Source organism: Sitophilus oryzae, unplaced genomic scaffold, assembly GCF_002938485.1.
Source record: "Sitophilus oryzae breed Bouriz unplaced genomic scaffold, Soryzae_2.0 scaffold_177_pilon_pilon, whole genome shotgun sequence".
Lineage (NCBI taxonomy): Eukaryota > Metazoa > Arthropoda > Insecta > Coleoptera > Curculionidae > Sitophilus > Sitophilus oryzae.
In genome coordinates this window covers 3139742-3166053 of record NW_022146479.1, presented here as the reverse complement: position 1 = coordinate 3166053, position 26312 = coordinate 3139742, and the positions used below count along the sequence as shown (strand labels likewise).

At 33.0% G+C, this 26312-nt stretch overlaps 1 protein-coding gene across 2 annotated transcripts in view; it reads left to right on the top strand.

Annotated features, from left to right (window-relative positions):
* The first annotated feature begins 603 nt into the window (after nucleotides 1-603).
* The window catches only part of LOC115882385 (sex peptide receptor-like), a 96435-nt gene continuing 70726 nt past the window's right edge, over nucleotides 604-26312 (top strand). For both annotated transcript variants that reach the window (XM_030900436.1, XM_030900435.1), the window contains exons 1-2: nucleotides 604-902; nucleotides 12864-13884. In XM_030900436.1, coding sequence (XP_030756296.1) covers nucleotides 12948-13884 — 937 coding nt within the window. In that variant the 5' untranslated portion in view covers nucleotides 604-902; nucleotides 12864-12947. The remainder of the gene's footprint in view (nucleotides 903-12863; nucleotides 13885-26312) is intronic.

Genomic DNA, 26312 nt, shown 5'->3' with positions numbered 1-26312 from the left:
ATTCCAGTGATAACCCATATGCACGTCCCTGATGAATTTATCGACACTTTTTTACCTTTTTTAGCATTAAAATACAGTAATTTTTCCCTGAAAATTTCATTCGAATCACTAAAAGTACTTGGAATAAAATTATGATAAATCGAAGGATTATTAAGATTTTAACACCCTGTAGCTAACACCCTGTAGCTAACGAAACAAAACAGAATCGGACCTATGTTGATATGAAAAATAAATCTTCTTTTTACGTGAGGAATCTCCCCACGAGAGATGGCACATGTTTTTTCAAACACCCTGTGTAAGATAAATCGGGATTGATTGATGTATTCAATTAATTCCGGTTTCTTCTTGTTTCACCGGACAATAACTTTTTTTACTTTATTTCATAAAAGATATGACATTCCGAATAAAATGACATATTATAGTCAACTATATTGCTTAAAAAAAAAGTATGTTAAATTTCAATCTAGTGTTCCATGACTAAAATCTGTATAAAAGATATTAATTCATAAAAATTATTAAAATTTTGAATCGCATGCGCTGAATGCGATTCTCTATCGTATCAGCGGTTCGCACAAATTCCAAACTAGCATTGTTACGCGCGCTTTCGTCAAGCCTTAAGCATACCGTTGCGCTCCCAAGCTTATTCGAAACTGCGAAAACTTCAAAGAAACTATCTCTATATCGGTTCACAGCTCTCGGAAAAATTTTGATTGCTTTGAAAAATTACAAAAAAGGTGTTAGAAGTGCTAGAAACCCGCGTTTAAGATACTTTCAAAGTAAAAATTTCATTTAATAACTTTAAATTTTCTGCCAAGAAAGTTGTTTAGAAGTGTAGAAATGAAGAAAAATGTTACAGAAAATGAAGCGTGTTTCTTACTAGGAAGCGGTTCGAAAAAATTAAGGTAAATATTAGAATTTGTTATTAACAGGTGACGTAAAATATTATTAAACAATTATAACGTCGAAAAATTGATATTAACATGTCCTTTGTGGGTTCTGAGTGTTTGTTTAACAATTATAAACGATTTAATATAAAAAATATCATTGTAGGTAACACATGGTGGTTTTTATGACATATTTAAAAAAATTTTTTTTTTTATTCCTTTGACATTTTCTACAGTATGTCCCGGGATTGTCTTTGCTAGAGGAAAAGCTTTTTTATTATTGGCATTTTGAGAAAAATGCATTCTTCATAAAAAAATTTGATTGTTCTAAAATGGTTAATCCCGTTTATACTTCTTTTCTCTAAATTTCCACACTGTTTTAGAGAAACTAAAAAAAACGTGAAAATATAGTCCTAAAAATCAAAATGCGTGTCTATGGTACTATAATTTAGTTTTCATTCTTTGATATATTGTTATTGATTGAATTTTAATTAACATCTTTTTTGCTGATTTAAAATGTTAAAGAAGCACAAAATTTATCTAGTTCAATGCTATGGAAAGGATGATAATAGTGATCGGAAAATGTGATACTTTAAGAGTCCATTTCACTAGTCCGAAAAAGTAGCAAAATAAGCGTTCGGCATTTAACGTTTTATGTAAAACTGGCTAGGTATTTTTACCACAAATGAAGAAGGGAATTAAAGATAAAGGATTATACTATATCCGTATTGTAGCACATTTTTAGACAACTTCTTTATTTTTAAGATTTTGATGGTCAAACATCAACAAAATATTCCTTATGTTTGGACTAAATTTTCTCGAAAATAAAGACATAATTTAAAATTCCGTTACAATGCGAAAATAGATTGAAGTTTTATAATTACAGTGATATATAATTTATATGGTTTTGTAACAAACTGCTCACTATTTTATGGCAAATGCTGAAGCTCTGCAAACCTTATTAAAGCCTTAATAAAAGTTCGTGTGTTTGGAATTTTGGGTGTGGTTTAACACGACAGGACCGAGCTAAGGCTTAAGGTACATTCAGGCTGAGAGCGTCGAGCGTCGCGTCGCGTTTGCGTCGCGTCCGCCCCATTCAACTCGAACCCCGACGCTCAGCGGACGCTAGCGCAACGCCAAACGCGACGCTGTCTGCCTGAACGGTCTAATTTAAGTTAAGTGAATTGATTCCATTTCGACACGTGACGCGACGCTCGACGCTCTCAGACTGAATGTACCTTTAGGCAAATTTCTGAAATATAATATATATTTCCTTTGGACACACACCCACTTTACCCGATCCCTGAGAGCGACCCGAACAGTACTGCGTAATAGACTCTTAAGAACAACAAAAAATATGTCGTTAATCAATTTTTTCGGATTTTTGGGACTTCAACCATATTTTATTGTTTTTTAATTTTCTCTAAAACGGTGTGGAAACAAGCAAAACTTTTTATAAAGAATGCATTTTTTTCAAACTGTCAATAATAAAAAGACAACTGTACCATACATATAAGCCTTTATATAAACAAGGATATAAGGTACTGTACCATACTTCAGTGGGAGATTCTTGAGAAAAAGCAAACAATCCAGCTAGGAAAGGAGCAAACAGCCCCCACTAACTGGACCAGAACCGTTCTGCTGACCAAGTGGAAACCAACTTAAAGCAGAACTCAAGAACCTGGAAGACTCTTCCGTAACCTGGAATAGGAATCCTCCAACAGTCTAAGACATTTCTGATAATTGACGACCGAGAAAAATCTAATATTTTCCTTGATTTAAGTAAGAACAATTTTCGGATTGTCACGGAGCTTTTAATAGGACACTCAGTATGTCTTCAATGAACAGTAAGCAGACTGAAGCTAGGAAACAATGGAGAATGTAGATTCTGTGGGGAAAACGGGGAAACATCAGAACACCTCATCACTGACAACCGTTCGCGCCATTAACTTTGGTACGACTGATATCGGAGATAGAGAGTTACTGTTTTTCAAACAACCTATAGAATCACCCTGTATGTATATATTTATCTCATTCGTTAAGTAGCTAGATTTTCCTAATAATATTTTAGGAGTAAAATATTTGTTCTCGTTCAAGATGTAGGTACATTACTCTATAACTTACCTACACATTTTCATTATGATAGTAGTATTGTTTACCTTCATTCAAACCTATTATTAACTAAAACGTCTAATAATAGTTAGGTACATTTTTGTGCAAATGTACTATTCACACACAGCATTATAGCCAAATCCTACACAACATAAAATGTATGTATGTATTATTTTTATGAAGCTGTCATAAAATTTAACGATTTTTGACTTAAGTTTTTAACTACCTGCTTAAATCTAGCAAAAATGTTCAATATTGCATAAATATTTAGCTAATATTAATATTTTTAACATAGCTACAGTGCTATGATCTTTAGAAAAAACAAATAAATATCAGAGAATTTTTTTACTGCTCCCATTGACGTTAAAATAACCATATACATATTATTTTCTCGCAATTCATAATAAATATTTATGTAATAATATATTTTTATGAGATATTTAAACGTAATGGAATAATTTTTTGCAATAGGGTAATGATTTAGAATACTATACATATACAAATATAATAAATTCTTTGAAAAAAAAATTGTGAAGTTGATATATATAAGTGTTATTTGAAAAATTTCTGGCTTCGACGCTTGGAATAAAATTATTAAAGATTTACATCTTTAACTCATATTCTTCTGCAAAATGTAATCCAAGCAATATCAACTTCTCAAAGTCTAAATAAAATAATGGGTTTTATAGAATTGTTCATTTCTAGTGAATAAATTGAATCAATATTAGGGTTCAAATTTCCATTGTGGACAAATGATCACAAAGAGAAGTCTTAAAACTATTATAGACTGATTATAGTCTAAAATAATAATTGTTTTAATAAATCTTATGATTCAAAAATTATTTGTGCTTCATGTATATTGTAGATTGTACGGGAGGGGGTAAGTAATCACCACGACCTTATAGATCTAGTGTGTCCCCCTTTCTTGAGTTATAACTCATCATACAGTCTCAGAGCTTTGAGAAAAGCCAGTATCTGAGACTGTTTTCAAGAGGTTAGTTCTCTCCATCTCCGATATCAGTCGAAACAAAGTTAATGGCACGAATGGTTGGTCTCTGCGCACTCAATGATGAGGTGCGTTATCCTCTTTGGTTATCCCATTTTCGCCACAGAATCTGCATTCACCATTGTTTCTTAGCTTTAATCTACTGAGTGTTCATTGAAGAGACAGTGTCCTGTTAAAAAATCCGTGATAATCCGAAAATTGTTCATACTTAAATCAAGCAAAATATTTGATTCTTCTCCATCGTAATTACCAGGAAATTTCTTCGAGTGTCTAGACCGTTAGATTATTCCCATTCCAGGTTACGATTGAGTCGTCCAGATTCTTCAGTTCTGCTTTAAGTTGGTTTCCACTTGGGAAGCAGAATGGTTTTGGTCCAGTTAGTTGAGTGTTCCCTCCTCTTCTAGCTAAATCGTTGGCTTTTCATTACCGTCCATCCCTTAGTGAGTTTGCACCCAGAGTAAGAGTACTTTGTTTTCTTTGCCTAATTTGTTGAGGTTCTCTAGGCATTCTTTGGCCAACTTCGAATTGATGTCAGTAAGCATCAACTTGATCGGTCTTAAAGTTGCTTGATTATGGATTAAGATGGCTATTTCTTGTTTCCGATAGTTGCTATCTAAGATAAGTTGTACACATCTTTGGATAGTGTAGGTTTCAGCATGAAGGATGCTTGTGTAGGTGCCCATTGGTTCGGAGGATTCAGTTTTCGGCCAAAATATTCTTGGAAAATACGTGCTACATTCTGACATACACGTAGGTGCGCTTACGAGTATTACGACTCTGAAATGATAATAATACTTTACACACAGATATTGTTTACTTCGCCTGCCATTTAACTTCCTGCCTAGCGGGGATTCCGTCAAAAGTTAGGCGAAACGTAGCTAAAAATAAGGCAAAAGTGGCCGATTTTTGCTTTCTTTTAGTTAAATATTCGCCAAGCGCTGGAAGTAGCATATATGCATGTAAACACACACGATTATAACATGCAAATTTCACTTTACGTAATGTTGAAATGGTTTTGCAATTGCCCGTAGTTGCTAATAAATTATTTAAAACACTTGGCACTTAACAGTTCTAGGATGATATATGTAGAGTAATAATTATTATTAATTTATTCTAGAAATATCTTATCATTTATGCTAATAGTTTAAATTAATTAAAAACTAAATGTGTCTATGATTACCATTCGGCGAGCACCAGCTTTGATCGATTTTGTAAACATTAATTATTCAAAATTCTTGTAATTTTGAGATCATATTCAAGTTTTTCCTGAAGTTTTTGGGCTAATTTCTAATATTTTAGATTTTCTTTTCTTAATTGATAATATTTTAATACTGAATGTATTAAATAAAAATAATAAAACTTAAAAAAAAAGAAAACTTATTAACGAATGTATTAAAAAATAAATCCTATTACAAAATTGTTTAATTTTTCAGTATCGGTAAAATTAATCTCGATAGGTGATCAATACCTCTTGGACCGATGAACCGAAGCAATATTTTATATTTTAATAAAACAGTATTGAATAATGTTATTATCAAATTTAATATTTTATAATATTAAAGTTCTATTTTGCAGTTGATCCATTATTTACGGGAATTTTGAAGGGAAATCATTATTAATTGTTTGGATTGAACTGTTCACGCATGTTAAATTTTATTTATATATTGTTAAAATATCAGATATTTGTTCTGTACATATATCCACAATTTCAAACTTTATTTCTGTATAAGCCATAATCCAGTATTTCAGTATGAGTAAATAGTTCTGATTATATATATATATATATATATATATATATATATATATATATATATATATATATATATATATATATATATATATATATATATATATATATATATATATATATATATATATATATATATATATATATATATATATATATATATATATTTAAAGTAACCTACTATCATAGGAGAATTATTAATTATTAGTCTTTTTGAATTTGAGGTATATATTAGAAATATATATACAAGGATATTAGCTATGGAGTGTAGAGGTAAGTGAGAAATATCTTCCTGCATTAAAAATGGTCATAAAAAGGCGAAGACTTAAGATGGCGCTGCTGTAGCAAAAACCTAAAATTAAAAATATGAGCCAAAAACAGGAAATGATTCAAAAGAAATAAATATTTGACGTGAAGGCGCGGGTTTCAAAAATATACAAATTTTATTTTCATGCACATGTCACATAAAGTAAATTATCGATTTTTATTCAGCAGAAATATACTTAGCCTCTAATTTATAAAAATAATTGTTTTATATTCTAAAAAATAAAAACAAAGCTTTTTTGAGTAATGTTTTGTTATGTTGCTTTTCATTTTTTAGATCTATGCGTCATTAGCGCCACTGCGATCATTTGGGGAACCCTTTTGTTGTGGTCCCTTTTGTTGAAGATTTTTGTTGTGCCATTGGTTGAACAAGTACCATGAGTTTATATGAATATTTTCACATGGGAGCGGATCCGATAATTTAGTTAAAATTATCTTAAGTTATTTCCATGGACGGATGGTAGTTATAAGGCTCTTTCTTATTATTTTTACTAGGCATATATCATTGGATTTAAGAGCTTGTTGTCCTGCAGAGTTTATACATGTTGTAGGGACCAGTTAAACCTAGTATAATGTTGTAAAACCCTAAAATTAAGAAATTGGCGCGTATCTTGTTTTTCAATAGATCCCCATATTGAATGCCGAAACGTGACCTACGTTGTTCGGACATTATTGATTCAAAAAAATAATAAAACATTATACATCAATAGATACAAATCTGTAAATGTTGGTATTTTTTGTTAATATGTATAATAACGAAATTATGTATTATATATTTAATATTCTGGAGATGGCTAACTGAAGAGTATTATAAAATTAAAGTTTACAGAATAATAAGCTATAATAATTAATAAGTAAAATGAAGTATAACAAATTATGATCTTTTTTTAATTCTCCGCAATACGATATAAAACCTCTTCAACAAATTACCGGATTAACCACAAAAAACGGGTACATATTTTCGAGGCACAAATATAATTTTTTTAATTAATTTACCTTATCTTCCTTTCCGGCTGCAAAAATTTGACATTTTCCAGCAACATAAACCGTAAACTTTTTAATAAGTAGACGCTGAGAGCGCCAACTCCAGAGCCAAGCCAAAAAATAAAGTAAATTTTAATAAAAAAATGTTTATACAGTCGACGTTCATTATCTAGAAATTTTAACTTAAAGTAACTTTATAATAGTTGCATGGGAGGTTAATTATGTATTCAGCTAGGAAGGATGTAGAACAATGAACATATTTGGCTTTTTTTTTACGTGAAACTTCTTTACGCGCGATGGGAGTAAAAATTCAATGCCGTAACATGATGTTTTAGTCTTACCAGTTCAAATAAAACGTATTACAGTTGAGGGTTGGAACCTTTGGTATTACAACAGCAAAATAAATATATTAATTCACCACAATACAACAATACAAAACACTTTGCTTTCTCACTGAACGCATATTTCGCTAACCATGTTGGCATACTTAGCAGATGATTAAAACTCATTCAGTTCAAAAACTCGTTTCATAAGACTAGCGAACTTCTAAAAGAGGAAGAGCAAATTAGAAACCGCTGGAAAGAGCACTACAGCCATACCCTTAACCAAGAAAACAGCCCCAATATGAAAGCACTAAACACAATACCTCAGTATAACAGCCTCGATGTATTAGATACCCCAATAACAGAACAGGAAATAATGGCATCCATAAAACAGCTTAAAAACAACAAATCAGTAGGCTGTCACGCGATCTCGGCGGAAATCTATAAGTGTGCAAGTAAAGAACTTCTTGGTCATCTTAAGGCTCTCTTCGATGTCATATGGGAAAGCGGAGAGGTACCTCAGGACTTTTGCAACGCGAATATAGTGAATATATTTAAGAACAAAGGAAGTGCATCAGACTGCGGAAATTACCGGGGAATTTCACTATTGGCTATCGGAGGAAAAATTCTTGCAAAAATTATGTCAAATCGCCTTCACCCACATATAGAAAAAATCCTTCCAGAATCGCAAACGGGTTTTCGCACCAACCGTGGCACCGTCGATTCCATATTTTCCATCCGCCAACTACAGGAAAAAGTAAAAGAGCAGCAGTCTAAACTATATGTTGCATTCATCGATCTAACAAAAGCCTTCGACTCTATGAACAGAGATGCACTTTGGGCAATTATGAAAAATTTCGAAGTACCCAACAAATTTCTTACAGTGTGTAAAAGCCTCCATAACAACAACCAGTCAAGAGTGTCACATCATGGATCACTGACCGATCCCTTCCTGACTAATACAGGAGTTAGGCAGGGATGTGTCTTAGCAATATATTCATGGCAGCGCTCTCCATTATAGTGGACAGCAAACTGCAGGAGAGAGGATTGGGCATTAGATATAGATATGACGACGGTCTGTTCAACATAAAAAGACTGAGGGCAAAAACACGTACAAAATTCATCACAGAACTTCAAGCAACTTACGCTGATAGACTACGCTCTAGTTGCAAACACGTTACAACAATTACAAGAAATGTTGAACACATATACCTGGGCATACGAGGCTTTGGGCCTTAAGCTAAACATCGATAAAACCAAAATCATGTGCACCCCCCCGGAATATAACAATGCTGTAAAAATCGGAGGGGAACTATTGGAATATGTAGCGGAATTTAATTACCTCGGTAGTTTAATTTCGGAAAAGGCAAATATCGACTCTGAAATTCAGCGCCGGATTAGCAATACCTCAAGAGCATTCTGGAAATTAAAAAACAGGGTTTTTTACAATCATGACTTAAGTACAAAAACGAAACTGGCAGTGTACCGAGCAATTATAATCCCCACCATGTAATATGGGAGCGAAACCTGGGTGCCGCCGACACATGAAGGCATTAAACAAGTTGCAACAGAGACACCTTAGACAACTTTTAAGAATCCGGTGGTTCCATCATGTCTCAAACGTATCGGTCCTTGAAAAAGCTAACTGCGAGAGCATTGAAGTCATGGTTACAAAATCCCGCTTAAGATGGGCTGGTCACGTATGCAGAATGCAAGAAAACCGCATACCAAAATCTCTGCTTTACGGTGAGCTTGTAGACGGTAAGAGGAGGTCGGGTGAACAACTCAAAAGGTACAAGGACATTTTCCACAAAAACTTAAAGGGGATTAACATGCAGAATCATTGGGAAGAAGCAGTTCACAATAGAACGCAATAGTGAAGAATTGTAAACTCAGTTAACAGCGACAACCAAAAAGTAAAGAGGCAACAAAGTAATGAGATTTTTGAATGTCCGAAGTGCGGTAGGCAAATAACATCACGTATCGGGCTTTTCAGTCACAGAAAAGCTCATGAAAGAAAACGCCTTGCGTGACCATCTTTTGATGCGTGTCAAATACTCGTCAGCGAGTAATGGCAGTATTGTATTGTATAAAACTCAATTTTTGAGTATGAAAACTTATCATCTTGAATTCGTACTGAATTTCGTTTTTAAATAATGTGGATACTGTAAAGGGAAATTCGAAACAATAAGTCTAAGCTGTGACATGCTCAGTTTTTAGTCGGCCGACTATTTAGTTGTGAAACTGACAACAATACTTTCTAATGGAGCCGATCGGCCGACTATTTGATGGCATGTGAGCGCGGCTTCATAAGAATACATTTGTTGCATATATGTATGTAGTCGGCCAACCAAAAATTGCCTGTCAGCGCATAGCCTAACGCAACACAATGTAATCAAATAGTCGGAAGTTTGACAGGTAAAACTTTATGTGTGGAAGGGACTTTAAGAACTCAATCACACTAAAACTATTTGAAACTTAATTAAAACTAACTTTTTAAAACTTAATCGGCTTATGTCAATGCCGCAAAAATAACTCTGACCACTACCAACTTTAAAAAACTCCTCCCGAGTCAATTATAAAGTCCCTGAAAATCTTTTACAGGTTTTCCTAAATTAAATAAGGTCCGTAATAGTCTAAACCGTTTATTTTAAATAGTATTAAACCATCCCGCGGGTAAAATAAATTATAAACTTTCCGATTTGTACACAAACTTCCAGTTTCTAACGGAACGGTTCATTTAATTCAGAAAGTTTATATAATAGAACCATAATTTAAACTTTTATTTTAGTTGCTTGTCATCGGAACTGTTTCGCATTTTATAGGGTTTCTTTTATATTCTCTTAAAAAAATGCTGACGCAATTCGGAAAGTAAGGACCGTATGATCGAAAAAAAAAACGGCGTCAAACGGCTCGGGAATGACAATCCATGATTTTGGCGAGGTCAATTTCTAGACGTCATTTACCAAAAAATGTTTTTTCTTTTTAGTTACCGTGAGAATATCGTTCAGGACGATGAAAAAATTCTGGTAAAGTTTGAGCTTTTAATATTAATATTAAGAGACAAATTCCGCGTTTTGTAAAAATCAATATACAGGGTGGTCCGAATTATATTCCGGAAACTTCGGCAGCATATTCTGCAGATAAAAATAGGTAAAAAAGTTCGTATAAATATATGTCCTAAAATGGCATAGTTTCGGAGATACAGGGTGTAGAAATTTCAACTTTATTTCGATTTTTTCCAAATAATTTCTGAAGTAACGTCAATATTTATATGAAATTTGGTGTTTGGGAGTTTTTTGACATGAGAAATTTGATTTTGATGTTAATATGTATATAAACAATAAAAATGAAACTTCTACACCCTGTATCTCCGAAACTAAGCATTTTTGGACATGCATCTATACGAACATTTTTACTTATTTTTATCTGCAGAATATGCTGCCGAAGTTTCCGGAATACAGTTCGGACCACCCTGTATATTCGTAGGGTTGGTACTTTATTTCTCACCATTAGTTACTCATTTTACTACAGCTGTAATAGATTCTTAAACAACTGTCTAACAGAAACGAGCATTATTGAATAGCTTAGATATAATATTATCTTTGTTTATTATTTTATTTCTCGAACGAACCGGCAACACTGTATGCCGCCTTTTATTTCGTCTCTCTGTCTTTCAACTGGTCGTATCCATTTATCTCTCGTATGCATTAAAATACAGATAACGAAAATAAAGCGACCAAGGCTATATATCCTGAGCTGTTATGCATCAGCTCAGGATATATTAGCCTTGGTCCGGTATATCCCACAGTGATACCGTTCTTTTTTGATCACAGGGTATTGCATTAGTTCGCCAGACAGACTATAACTGAAGCTAATATCAATTATCATTAAAGAAGTAATTTATACAGTTTTTTAAACTTTAAAAAGGAATGAATTCATTATTCCACACATACATCTTCATTTGCATATGAAAAGTTATGAATTATTCATGATGATTTTGCAGATTACAGCTCCATTAGTAATTGTTAGCGCATTGTGGGTCGTCTGTTTCGATAAATAACTGAAATAACTCTGAAAATTAGGTTTTTATCTTTAAAATGTTAATAAAAAAGACTTTTTGTGAGGTCTGCGTTCAATCCAAAATGATTTCTTTTAATTGTCCCCTTCCCACGCACAAAATGCGTGTAGCGAAAAAAATGTTACACTTTAAAGAAGTAAGACTATAATCACTATACCGGGTGTTTCTCGAAAGTGGTCCACAGTGAAATTGAAAATGCTATTTTTTTAAATTGAAAATGTTAAAAGTTTACATATAATGATGTCATTCTATTCAAAATGTATGGAGTAAAAAAAACGAGGATATCACATAAAAATAAAAAGATGTAGTTATTTCCGATGAAACAGAAATTGACTGATAACAATTGAAAACGTCAATCAATCCTAATTGCATACCATTATACTAACATACCAAATCTCGTTGTTAATCTTAAAAAATAAAAAAAGTTATAGGGGTGATTTGGTTTGACACCCGGTATAATAATTATTATATACAATCTGCTTTAATAAATATTTTTAATATTAATTAATTATTAAGTGGCAACCTATCATATATTTCTGTTTACAGCTGATTTGTATATCTTGGGTACCTTCGTCTTGTCTAATAAGGTTTCTCTATTTATACTATTTGATGAGATTTAGTATATTTATTTTTTTTATTTCCCCTAAAAAAGATATTTTCCTATTAAAAAAATTGTCGTATTTTTTTTAAATTGGTGCATTGCCAGCCACAGTTTGTCTGTTACATACTTGTCGAATTTTTTTTAATTAAAATATCATTTTTTTTATTTTTTTCACAATTTCTCTTTAACTGAAAAATAATAGAATATGCAAAATCTACAATTTTCTTCCTACTCAAGTAACATTTTTTCCAATATTCATATTTAGTTACAGCGTGGGTTGTGAAAAAACATATTTTTTAGATAGGAAGCAGAGGGTAGCCAGTCTAGAGTAAATTGCTCAATATCTTAATGCAAAATCTGTTCGCCGCCTGTCATATCCAGTTAATACCTCAAGTAGATGGCGTACATGACGTCGATAAATCTGATTTTAGATAGAATGTGTAGCGAAAGCAATAAAACATAGATTTTGGTAATTATTCCACAGTCTCCTTTCCTTTACTTTTTTATGGTATTTTTTTTCTTCGAAAGTAAATAAGTTTCTTCAAAACATGTCTAATAATAATTATATATCATCTGCGTGGCGTTGGAAACAGGAAATCCTATGCAAAGTTTGAACTGTCCAAACATTGGTCCCCCTGTTAATTTTCCAGCGAAGTCGTAAATAGGTTTATTTACGGTTTGCGTATGCTGAATACACATGCCCAATTTGAACAATTTTGGACAAGCCGTTTTTAACTAATTTAAGAAAAACGGCATTTATATTTTCTTAATAACTAAACAATATTTTTATTTTTATTTCAGATAAACCAACCGATGAAATCTTGGCACAAAATGGACACAAATATCAAACTCCAATAGCAACCTTCTTCAATCATCGAATGCAAAATGAACTCATCAACACCCAACGCAACCTATTGCGATCTAAAACAGTTCAGCAAAGACTTCCGCAGCTGCCATATTTATCTCAGCTTCATGATATGCACTCTGGGCTCCATCCTCAATATCCTCAACATCTTTATTTTGAGCACCAAACAAATGAGGTCACCTACCAACTTTATCTTGACCTCACTGGCTATTGCTGACGTTATAGTCATGTTAGAATACATGCCTTTTGCTTACATGCAGGATAGACGAACTGCCTATTACACTTATGGATTTGCCTCGTTTATAATATTCCATGCAGTGTTTACCAATGCTTTTCACTTTATTTCGTGTTGCTTGGCTATAATTCTGGCTATTTGGAGGTATATAGCTGTGAAATTTCCACAAAACAATCAGAAATGGTGCAGCGAGACCAGAACAAAGTACACTATATTTTTCACTTACATTTCATGTGCTTTTGTTTGCATTCCTCTGGTTCTTAGCATGACAATAAACAGTCCTTTAGCCTACAAGACGCCAGAAGGTGAAATCATCTTTAAAATACGTAATCAGACTGATCTAGAGAACGTTACAGTGTACTTAACCAGTTACAGGAACAGCATTTTCAAAAATATCAGTTTCTACGTTTATGGTGTTGTGCTCAAACTCATTCCTTGCATCCTATTGGTAGTTCTATCGACGCTCTTGATAATAGAACTGTTCAAAGCCAAGCAAAGAAAGAAAGCATTATTACATGCGGATAATAAGGAGACAAAACTGCTTCAAAAGAAGAAAACAAACCAGAAACACGCTGAAAAGGAGAAGCAATTCAATCGAACTACGAAAATGTTATTGGCTGTTCTGTTATTATTCTTGATGGCTGAGTTTCCTCAGGCTATGATGGGGCTGTTGCTGCATATATTGGGCGATAAATTCTACAGCGAGTGTTACGTGCCGTTAGGTGAGTTATAAAATAGGAATTTGTAATTTAAGAGCAAGAAGGCGGATGGATACGGATCTCTGTATCGATTTTCTATAATGAAAGATTTATTGAAAGGTTAATAGCTTCTGTGTTGCATCGGAGTTTTGATGTTTGTTTAATAATTAATGTTTGATATAATAATATTTAGGCATAATCGTAGCCTTTACCAACACTTTTAATATTATTCCTTTTTTCCTGAATATTATTTCACAGTTAAAAATATTCAGCATGTTAAAAGATCGCAGATCTCATCTTTTCCATGAGATCTTTATCGAAACCGCTACTACACGTTGAGATTTGGACTCAATCTTGACTCTTGACTGTACAGTTCAAATTTCTCAGATATCGTTACATGTAGAACCCTTTTAATACACTCGAAGAAATTTATCAAAACTTTCGACCGAGAAAAATCAAAGATTTTCCTAGATTTAAGGAAGAACAATCTTCGGATTGTCGCGAGTTTTTTAATTGGACACTGTTTCCTCAACGAACACCTCAGTAGATTGAAGCAACGATTAAACGGCAAATGCAAATTCTGTGGGGAAAATGGGGAAACACCAGAACACCTCATCAATGTGTACGCCGAACATTGATAACTGATATCGGAGATGGAGAACTAGCCTCTGTAAAACCGACTCAGATACTGGCTGTTGCCAAAGCCCTGAGACTGTATGATGTAAAATATAAGGGGACACAATAAATCTTACACTTTTATACAATCCATACTCCAATACAATTTACAATCTACATTAGCGTTTCTAATGTACTAGAATCTCATAGGATAATTTAAATAAAAAAAATGTATAGTCAATAAATTTTATAATACGGTTATTTTGATGGATTGTGCGAGTTTATACAAATCCAGCCAAGTTTGCAATTTTAATTCCATTTCGAAGGACAAAAAAATATGTTATTGTTCCCCAAACTGAAGTATGTATGCGTTATCAAACCAAGCTATTAAAATTCATGGAATAACTTCAACTTGATTTGTGTTTTTAAATTCGTTGTTTAAAATTTATTTTTTCTCATTTCAAATGCGAATTGTTGAAGTACGCGTGAAAAAATAAATCGCAAAATGTGAGCAAAACCAGGATTAATTGGTTTTAATAAATTTATTTTTCCTTTTTAATATTTGCATGCTGTTTTAGTCGTATTTCTAGTATCAATATATCTATATTAAATCAGTTATTTTTTGGGCGATATTTTTTGGCAAATTATTTTCTTTTTTAATTTAATATAACGCATCTTCTATAATCAAAGTAAATAAAATGAAGCTGGGATAGTTACATCATTTATAACTCAAGAATCTCTAAATTGTTGGACTCGTCTCTGCCACAAATAGCAATAGCAAAAGAATTAACTATTAAGAATCGGAAAAAGCAACGAAAAAAATGATATACAGATAATTAATTTTCATTAAATGAGGTTTGGAACTCCGCCATCTTCAGCAATTGATAGTTCACGCCACTTATAGCTAATATGTAATAATTGATGTCCACTGCAAATCAAAGTGATACACTAGACATTATAAAAGATTAATTCAACGAAAGGAAGTCAAAAATTTTCAGGCGGAAATAACGGCAATCCATTATTGTGGAGAAGAAATAATAAAACAAATTCCTTCTGCAACAGAAACTCAATTTTTTTTAACTGCCGATTTTTGTACGAACTTATCTATGCTGAAAATTGCGTCTTCAACTGGGAACTCCTGCCATATGTTTATGTTACAATGTATAGTTTAAGATAATTGTCACTGTGTACCCATCTGATATGGTAATATTAATTTCATGTTTTTTGTGTAAATTTTTAGGTTAAATTGTATTTTATATAAATGTTTTATTTTATTTCATGTTGACTTATGTACGCCACTTCTTGTATGGTATTGACATCAATAAATTATTATTATTATATTAAGATACAACCTACCAACCAAGTACGTGATTCTATAGAGGTCAATTTTAGACAAAAATACAGATGAGAGCCGAATAAAGTTCATAAATACCATTCATAGGCCCAGAACCATCCAGCGGTGCTGTAAAAGCAGTTTCAAAAATGGCTACAAAACTGTAGATGGCCAACATATCTTAAGAATGGTAGAGTAATTCACCAGAGCAGAGACAGACGAAAAAGTTTATAGTAGAACATTCGCCAAAATTCATGGCAGACCTGATAAGCAAAGACAAGAATGTCAAATATGTAGTGGGTCTACTAACAGTGCATTCTTCTTCTAACGGTGCCATACTCTATATAGAGCGTCGGCTACCTCTCGCATATACTTGTGATGTGTGTCATCAGTGTCTCACAAATACACGGGACCTACAGTTTATCGCCTAATCCGAACGGCACTATTTGAGAGGCTGTACAAGGCAAATATACTCAAGGTGCCTTGAGGTGGCGGCTCGTTGGTCGCTCTATTTAGATAAATAAATATTTTTATTTAAATAAATAAAGCGACCGTACTGGCTGGGGATCGAACCCAGTACCTTCCGCTCCGCAGATCGACACACTACCGCTGGAGCAACGGCCTAACCACAACAGTGCATTGCAAACTTAATAATCTAAATCTGATGGGATCGACTGACCAAGCCATGTGCAGATCTTGTCCATCTGAAAAACAAACGAAAGAACACATTTTATGCGAGAAATGTGCAGTTCTCTGTATAAAGCAATGATAACTGGATTATAATCCATTGACGTGTGTGAAAGTGATCTATTTGGAGACTGAACACTCCAAGTTATTAATCTTTTAGAAAAGGATAAGACTGGAGAAAAAGCAGGGACAGGGACAGGAGTATTTGGGCCGAAAACTAAATACTCCGAACCAATGGGCACCTACCCTAGTATCCTTCAAGCAGAAATTTACACTATCGGAAGATGCGTACAATTTATCTTAGATAGGAACTATCGAAAACAGGAAATTGCCATCCTATCCGATAGTCAAGCAGCACTTAACACGATCAACTCAGTAACCATCAATTCGAAGTTGGTCAAAGAATGCCTAGAGAAGCTCAACAAATTAGGCAAAGAAAATAAAGTCCTCCTACTCTGGGTGCCTCCTCACCAAGGGATAGAAGGCAATGAAAAAGCAAACGATCTAGCTAGAAAAGGAGCGAACACTCCACTAACTGGACTAGAACCGTTCTGTTTTCCAAACGGGAACCAAGTGAAAGCGGAACTGAAGAATCTGGAAGACTCCATCCGTAACTTGGAATAGGTGTCCTCCAACGGTCTAAGACACTCGAAAAAGTTCCTCAGAACTTACGACCCAGAAAAATCAAAGGTTTTCCTTGATTTAAGTAAAAACAATGTTCGGATTGTCACGGGGTTTCTAACAGGACAGTCTCCTCAACGAACACCTCAGTAGGCTGAGAAACAATGGCGAATGCAGATTTTGCGGGGAAAATAGGGAAACACCAGAACACCTTATCACTGAGTGCGCCGAGACGACGACCATTCGTGCCATGAACCTTGGTACGTCTGATGTCGAAGATGGAGAGCTTGTCTCTGTGGAGCCGTCTCAGATACTGGCTTTTGTTAAAGCCCTGAGACTGTATGATGAGTTATAACTCAAGAAAGGGGAACACACAATAGATCTATAAGGTCGCGGTGATTAACTCCCCTCCTAAACATTCTACATTCTACATTCTAAGACTGGAGAATGCTATCTAGAGATCAGAACAGGACCACAATAGATCTGCAATGACACTGTATATATTTAACCATTAAATTTAAATACTTCACCAATGTACTCGTAAATCCGCTTTTATATGCATAACTAATTTCAATCGTAAATGGTAAAATTTAATTTGGACGCCCGCGTAGGTCGAATTACCTTTTGAGTGGCTTTTTAAATAATGAAATAAATTTCGAACATTCCCGCTTAAAAATTTCGAAGCCGTACAGGGAATACTTTCGGTTAATTAGTTTACCTTAATCGAGTTTATTTGGAATATTCGGCGGCAAACCGATACAATTCGAAAAAGCGTATATTTTCTGTTTGCTTTTTTTATATTAAATGTAGCAATGTTTTGGCACGTTGATTGGTTAGTTTCGATATTTGAGTAATGTAGCAATTTTAAAATTTTAAGCATAGATAAGTTTTGTGAAGTGGCTTTTGGCCTATTTTTAGTTCTACTGTGGTCATATCATGTGTATTATTATTGTATGTTTATTATTCATGTGTTTATACATTATTATATTTAGATACATGTGTATTTCGATTTCACAAACAACAATACCAGTCAAAACTAATAAATTTACAAGAAGAAAAAGAAAAACTGACGCCACTGCGTTGACACAATTTTGATCGATAATTTATGTTAGCATCAGTACCAATCGCTATTCCTAAAATCCCTTCACAATGTCAATGTGCTACCAGCTATTCCAATCATTAAGGATCACTAGAACGAACAAACATTTTGAGACGCACGGTATGTAGAGCTGTCACGGTGTAGAGGTATTGTGGTTCGACCTACTTTGAATGCATTCAATTATTAGAGATATAGGTATTAATAAGGTTATATTTTATCAGATAAAATTGAAACAAATAATGTAATATTCCTAAACAGCATTATATTATATTTTTTGTGGATATTGTTTTTCGGTGTCAATCGATAGGATTCTGCCAATATCAATACTCTGGATCAAATAAATAAATAAAAGATAATTATTAATCCGTCCACATGAATATTTCATATTAATTATTGGCAAATATAGGAAACTGAAATAGCTTTTTTGTCTGCCTTTCTGTATTAGACAGTGTGTAAATATTAATTAAATATAGTGCTCTGTGGCATGTTTTTTTCCTTCAATATTTTATAATTTATTGTGTTTTTAGCAGTGTACAGGGGGTTTCAAATTCGGCTCTCACCATTGGGAAGTTTCTTTTTTTTTACGAATAATTGTAACTTGATTTTTTACGAATACATATACAGGGTGGTCCGAATCGTATTCGGGAAACTTCCGCAGAATATTTTGCTGACAAAAATAAGTAGAAAAGTTCGTAGACATATATTATGTTCTAAAAAGCTTCGTTTCGGGGTGTCGAAATTTCCTTTTTTTCGTTTTTTTTTTCAATACACTTACAATACGTTTACAATACAACAGTAGTAGTCCGTTATATTCATAAAGAAACACACAATTTCTCTGGATGGATGATAATCAAAGACCAAAATGACATTGCCCATAAGTTTAATTACTGGAAAAAGTTAAAAGTTTGTTAACTTTTCTTCTAATTGAAAATTACTACCACTAATTTTAACGTTTTGAATGCTTAGATTAAAATTAGAGGAACAAACTTCTACGCTAATTGAAACCACTATTTTCGAGGTTCTGGATGAAACTTAAGCTACAATTCTTAAAAAAACATAGAAATTGACCAGAGAGTTCAAGGGGAAATTAATGTAAAACTTAATGTAAATTTGGCCTGTTTCCCAAATTGCGCAGGTGTGTTTATTTTATACTAAAATAGGAATATGTTTTCGTACTAATTCAGATCTTATATAAGCACCGCCTAACACAAAAAGTGTAATTTATCTTTTCAAAATACATTCTTTTTTTTTCCTCTTATAATAGTGACACTTTCTCTTTGGTTTTGGGTCTAATTTATATACTCTTAAAAATAACAAAAAAAACATGGCGAACACGTGCCATTTACGGCCTACGCGAAAATACGTAAATAGAAGACATTGACTGAATTTCCATTAATTTTAACCCTGTTTAGACCCAATGACTTAACAAACTCGATCTGCCCCTACAAAGTCTTTCATAAACATGATTACCATATTTAATTCGTCCAGAATTTAAATTTCCGAATAACAATAACATTATACATTTAAGATCGTTAGGATTACATTTAAACTTCGAAGAGAATGGAGCGATTTTAGAGAAAGAAAATACATATAGAGGGAAAACATTTATACTAATCCTCCCTACCTGTTGTTTAAGTCTCATTTTGAACGGGCACGTTCCTTTTATTACTTTAAAAGCATGTAAAACAGAAGGAATGCGATCTTTAAACGGTCTTTCTTGTGTTTTTGGTAGAACCGTTAGGTTTAGAATTATAATAAAATATGATTATACAATATTAAATAATTTTATTTGGGCAACACGAGCAGGTGTGCTGGCTGGTATTATTACTAGTAATGGTTTGAAACTCAGAAAAATAATAATAATAGAGGTACTTTACTGTACAAACCGAAGACATCCAAGATATCCAAACTAGATGAAAACAGAAAAATGCTAGATTGCCACTTATTTATTAAAAAAGTTTATTAAGAATAATCGTATAGGATTTAATACCGTGCTGGCAACTGTTAGTTTTGGGTTGGCATTTACATGTGTGGAAGTAAATCGCATAGGGATCTTATTAAGTCGGAGTGAGAGAAATGCGACGGTGTGCTGTTGCGGCGTTGCCGGTACGCTTTTCCCTATCAAGTAAAGTAAAATCACGATCGCAAACCGCTTATTTTTAAAATACTTTTTTTTAAAGAGATAACTAGATAAAATCATTAGACATGTTTCTGAGCATCTGAAATGGAATAATAAGCATATCGTTAGGGTGTCATTTTTTATAACGAGAAAACGTCAGTAATTGCGATAATTTAAAAACTCAACTTTTTAAAACATAACAGGCCATAACTCAAGAACCACTTTAGATATTGAAACGTTTTTATTTTCAAGATCGGATATTTTACAATATGTTTACATAAAAAAAATCGATAAGTTTGTTTTTTCCATTCAAAAATTGTAAACAATCAATACATTTACTTTTAGAGTAGAGCAATTTTCAGCAATCGTGTAATTTTTTTATTGATAAAGATTTTCACATACTGTCTACAAAGAAAATACAGCAGAAATATTAACAAAGTTCTTGAAAAAACTACAATCTATTATTTCTAACAGATTTCGAGATATCGATTTTTGAATTCAGAGTTCTAATAGCGCGACCACTATCGAACACCCACTCAATTCCACTTATTTTTACCAAAAATGCAAGTGTTTCTAGCTTGCACTTAAAAAAATTCAAGCTATAGGGAAAATTACAACGACTCGTTAATAAATAAACAAATTAAGTAACTTTCCCTAGAACTTTAAGTACTGACAGAGGTATTGATTGGGTCGACCGGTCAACTGCGACAAATCTGCTATATCCCCTTCCACGTCTTAGCGACGTGCACAGTTTCTCGGTTTATTTCATACGTTTGGCAACGTGTTTATTGTTCTCTCTTTGTTCGGTACATTATAAATGCATTGTACTCTTCTTACATACGGAAATCTCGACCCAAGTCTAACCTTTGCCAGCCCTTAGTATAATGATTAAAGTATTTCATTAAATTATGAAGATGTTTTTACCTCTGTTTTTGAAGTGAAACTTCTTTACTCGCGTTGGGAACAAAAATCCAAGGCCGTGACATACGTGGCAAAACTGATAGCGGCAGTGTTGCCACAGCTACCCCGTTTGGGGTAGATCTACCCCTTTGTAATACAATTTAACCCTGCTATCTGGTGTTAATCTACCCCGATGAAAAATAAGCTTGTGGCAACAGTGGGTAACGATCTGTGCCATACGCGGCTAAGAAAATCACTATAATAATAATAAACTTGATACTGTACCAACCATGATATGTACTAATGGCCTGGTTGTGTGCAAGGAAGTCAATTTTCATGCATAGTTTCATCGAGAGGTTTGTAGCTTCTGTGTAACGGTCTAGGTAAAGCATCTAGCTCAATTGCAAGCTCAGAATTAGAACTTAGAGTTAGTAAGTCGATTTTTATTGGATTTTATACCAATAATCAACGAGAATATTAGTATAATTTAATAAAATTACTGTAAATCACTATAAATAATGAATTGTTTGTAACTGAATTGAAATTTCTGTATTATTAATCCGGTAAATGATGGAGATAAAAAATTGTGATTGATTAAAATTTTATTTTAAGATGAAACCGAAAGATGAAACTTTTGTTAACAACATAACAACATTCTGAGAATTCGAATAATGAATTGAATAATGACTAGACAAGTGAACACAAAAAATACAGCGATTTAGAGTGACAATTTGGTTATGTAAAATTTAGAGTTATAATTTTGATTATGCAAAAGAAATACAAATTCTATGAGTTTACTGGTTGCCTAACAAATTCAGATTTAATCCATTTATTTCTCATCTCATTCTGATTACTTACACATTATTATTGAGAAACGAATTTAAATATCGTCAACAAATTAATCATGTTATTTAATTTTACGGTTGTTTTGACACTAGTGATAGCAGCGGATAAATATTCGAGTTTCTTAAATTTGTTGCCAAAGGAACAAGCAAAATCAGAATTGCCAACTATTTCAATCATTGTGGATCACTCCGTATATGGGACAGGACATAAGAAATCACAGTTTTGACATACGGTCGTTGACGATATTTAATCACAAAGACACTCGAAGAAATTTTTCAGGAAGTATTTAAGTAAGGACAATCTTCGAATTCTCACGGGGTAAGAGGACCTTCACCTTAATGAACATTTTAGTAGATTGAAGCTAAGAAACAACGGCGAATGCAGATTCTGTGGCAAAAATGGGGAAACGTCAGAACACCTCATTGCTGGCTACGCCGAGACGACAACCATTCGTGTCATTAACTTTGGTACGACTGATATAGGAGATAGATAACTAACCTCTTTAGAACCATCTCAGATACTGGCTTTTGTTAAAGCTCTGAAACTGTATGATGAGTTACAACTCCAGAAAGATAAGACTCTATAAGGTCGCCAGTGATTAACTTCCCTCCTCCCATACAATCTACAATAATCTTGACATTACATTCCGTGATTATTAAATCCGAACAAAAAAGAACTATACACGTCACAAGTATTTGTTAAGGCTGCTGAATATCCTCTCCTTTAAGTCGCTAAAACATTAATTATAATTGTTCCTGTTTATAATTACTCCGCCTGATCATATTTCCTCTCAGTTATGTCTTTGTGCACGCGTTCGCTGGTGTCTTGTTTTAATATTTAACAAATACAACGGGACGTGATTCTAATTTATGAAACGGCGATCCTCGTAGATACTACGAGTCAGTTTGAATAATAATATGCCCGCATAGCAGTGCTGTAACCGTTGTTGCATAAAAATGCGCGACACAATCGAAAATTCTTCATTGGATGTGGACATAAACCCGGGCAATCGGCATCAGCGTGTTAATTGATCTATAGGGAATTTACACTGTTTCTGGTTCAAACGGGCTATAATGTCCTAAAAGGCCATTCGAACAAACGTACATGTCGATTAATCTCCATAAAATAAATTAAAGCGACTATTAATTGAGCAATTAATACTCTAATACACAATATTAAGGTAAATTATTATTATTTTAATACACAGTACCTATATAGCGAATTTGACACATCAACACCTGAAACAGTATAGTTTTGTGTTTTGACTAGATTAGGTTACTGCTTCCTCTACAGATCTGTTCTCGCCCTTTTCTGGTAACTTTCTCCAGTAACTATGCCATTGGCTTATTATTGCCTAATACAAGAAACCATATATTTGCCAGGCCATCCCATTGACAGAAAATGTGTCCTGTTGTTCTGTCTGACAACACTGTAGGCACATGGCTTTATTTATCAATCCCATCAGCTTTAGATGTCTATGGAACTTGCTATATCCTCTTAGTAGACCCACTACAGTTTTGAAAGTACTATAAAATTTTTCACCTGCTCCTGTCCTGGTGAATTTTCCTCCCATTCTAGAAATTTTCCATTCTAGATTACCATTCTAGAAAGTGACCATTCTTGTAACTGCTTTTGTAGAACCGCAGAAGGGTTCTGAACTTGTGAATTGCATTGATGAGCCTTGTTTGGCCATTTAATCAGTTGTTTTTGTTGCTCTTGTGACCCTCGTGTCTCCTCCCAGTGAATTTAGGACATGTACACAATCCCCCTTACTACTGATGAGCAAATGCAAGACGAAGACCAAGAGTCGCTTGATCTTGGTCTTGCAGTTAATAAGTACTCTTGGTCCTGATCTTGGAGGGCCCAGTCTTGATCATAGGTTTGCTGTAAGACTCTTGCAAGTCTTACTTTTTTTAGTAGAGATTTTTATTAGAGGACTTATAGTCAATTTTAGACTAGCTAAAATTGATCTCTATATAGAATCTAGTGCTATTTAGCGATGTTTAAGTATCTGTAAATATGGTAACTGTACTCTATTTGATCTAAAAGCTTGTCCATAAAGATTTTCTAATGATACTACACAAGCCCATATCAGTAATCTAGTTATTCATGTTCTTGATCATATACAGTTTTGTGCTGCTTTTATAGTATATTGATAGGGAAAAAATATATTTTTGGACATATTTTGATATAAAATACTCCCCTGTGAGACTGTTCCATAGAAGTATTGTTTACTAATTTTGTGTTTATCAGACAATGATTTTCAAGTCTAGCAGTAACTGTTATTTTTCTCTATCTGCTTTTTTGCAGTAAATTATTATATTTACTGAATTAACTGTAAAGGAAGTGTGACCCGTCCGCACGTAAAAACATAAACAAGCTCCTGTTTGAAAATACTGGCTGAGCGTAGAACGTGGAAAAACGTGGAAATGGCAAAATGGAAAAGAAAATTAATTCGATAACGGGTTGGGAAGCTTTTTCCCCGTTATGTTTGGAAAGAGAGAAAAATAATCTTATTTAAGATTATCATAATATTATAATATAGTATTTATACAGGGTGAGTCGTAAATAAGTGCAAATATTGTCAGAGTTGGTAGATCTCGATATAAGAGAAGCATATTTTCTTTTTGCCGTTTTTCAAATAACCAAGTTATTTTACTTTAAAAAAAATTCTCATATTCTGAGAACTACTGGTTTTTTCTGTTTTTTTTGTAAGTTATTTACTAATAATATATAAATATAATATCACATTAAAAAAACACAAAAACAAAAAAAAATTTAAAAAATCGAAAAAAATCAAAATTTCAAAGTTCTTTTTTCGCGAAAAAGAAAACTCTAAGAACAACTGTTAAAAAAAATTTTCTCTTTCTTTTTGGGCCAAGGAATGTTTTTTTATTATTATAAAATATGACAAAATTCAACAAATGTGATTTGGTTTGGTTTGGTTCATTCTACCTTTTCAATGAACTTTGAATCATCAAAAAATATTAAATTTAGCCGAGTTACTAAACAATATATAGTATAGTAATGTATAGTAAATTATAGTAATAAAAATTACCCTCATTACCCTTCCCGTATATGCACTCCTGAGCAGCATATTGGATTAAGTTTTGTATTCTCAAAAAGTTAGTTATTCGATAAAATACCAAAAAATTGTTCTAATAAATTCCGCTATAATTCATTAAATTCCCAAAATAATTATTTCTTTATAATGAAATATTTCATAAACCATATTTTCATGTTAAGCCAAAATTTTCCCGGTGCTATTCTATTAATGAAATTATTCTAATGCCGCTGGTGTCGTTTTCATTAAACAAAGTTAAAACTTTTGGGTTCTGAACGTGTTCAGAACAGTTTTCGACGAGTTTACTGAATTATTTCGGCAAATATTCGGATATATTTACCACACCAACTCGATAACAGCATTTCTTTTCATCAACATTGTTCATCGTACATGTTTGTATTTAATATTAATAGGGAGTATATCGGGGTGCTTTTCAAAAGTGGCTCACCCCTGTAACATTTTTATATTTCAGATAAAAAAATTAAATTTGGTGTGCTAGTATATGACATAAATCGGGATTGATTGACGTATTCAACTAGTTTACATCATTTCCTGTTTCACAGGAGATAACTACAATTTTTGATTTAAAAAAATAGCATTTTAAATTTAAATCTAGGCTGTGTTAAAACTACTTATTTTTAATGAATGATCCTTGGAAAAATATATATTTGATCGTCTAATGTTTTGTGGCTTTTCCTGGCCGGTTAAAAGATGCACAAATTGTATTTTTAATCATAACACAGTTTTCTCAATTTGAACGAGGGTGGCTTATTAGCATATTTGAAACAAACATTTTTTTACGAATAACTTGGTACCACATACTTGGGATTTCGAGTCGAATTATTATTCTAAACACAGCCATCGAAGTTCAGATTGAAATTTAAAGTACTAGTCAAGTTACCAAGCGAGAATGTCAAAAGTTGACATATGACATGTCATTCTATTCGGAATGTCATTTTCTATCTATCAATTTAGTATAAGTTATAAATAACATAAATTAATGCTCAGTAAAGACAAACAAATCTCAAAAATTTCTCGTAAATTAAATTTTTGTATTCTCTTGTTGGACAGATCAAGTATATTATAGCTCTCAAAAATATTAGATTATTCATTTTTTTTCTGGGCATCTATCATACATACATCGTATGTGTACAATATATAGGCTGAG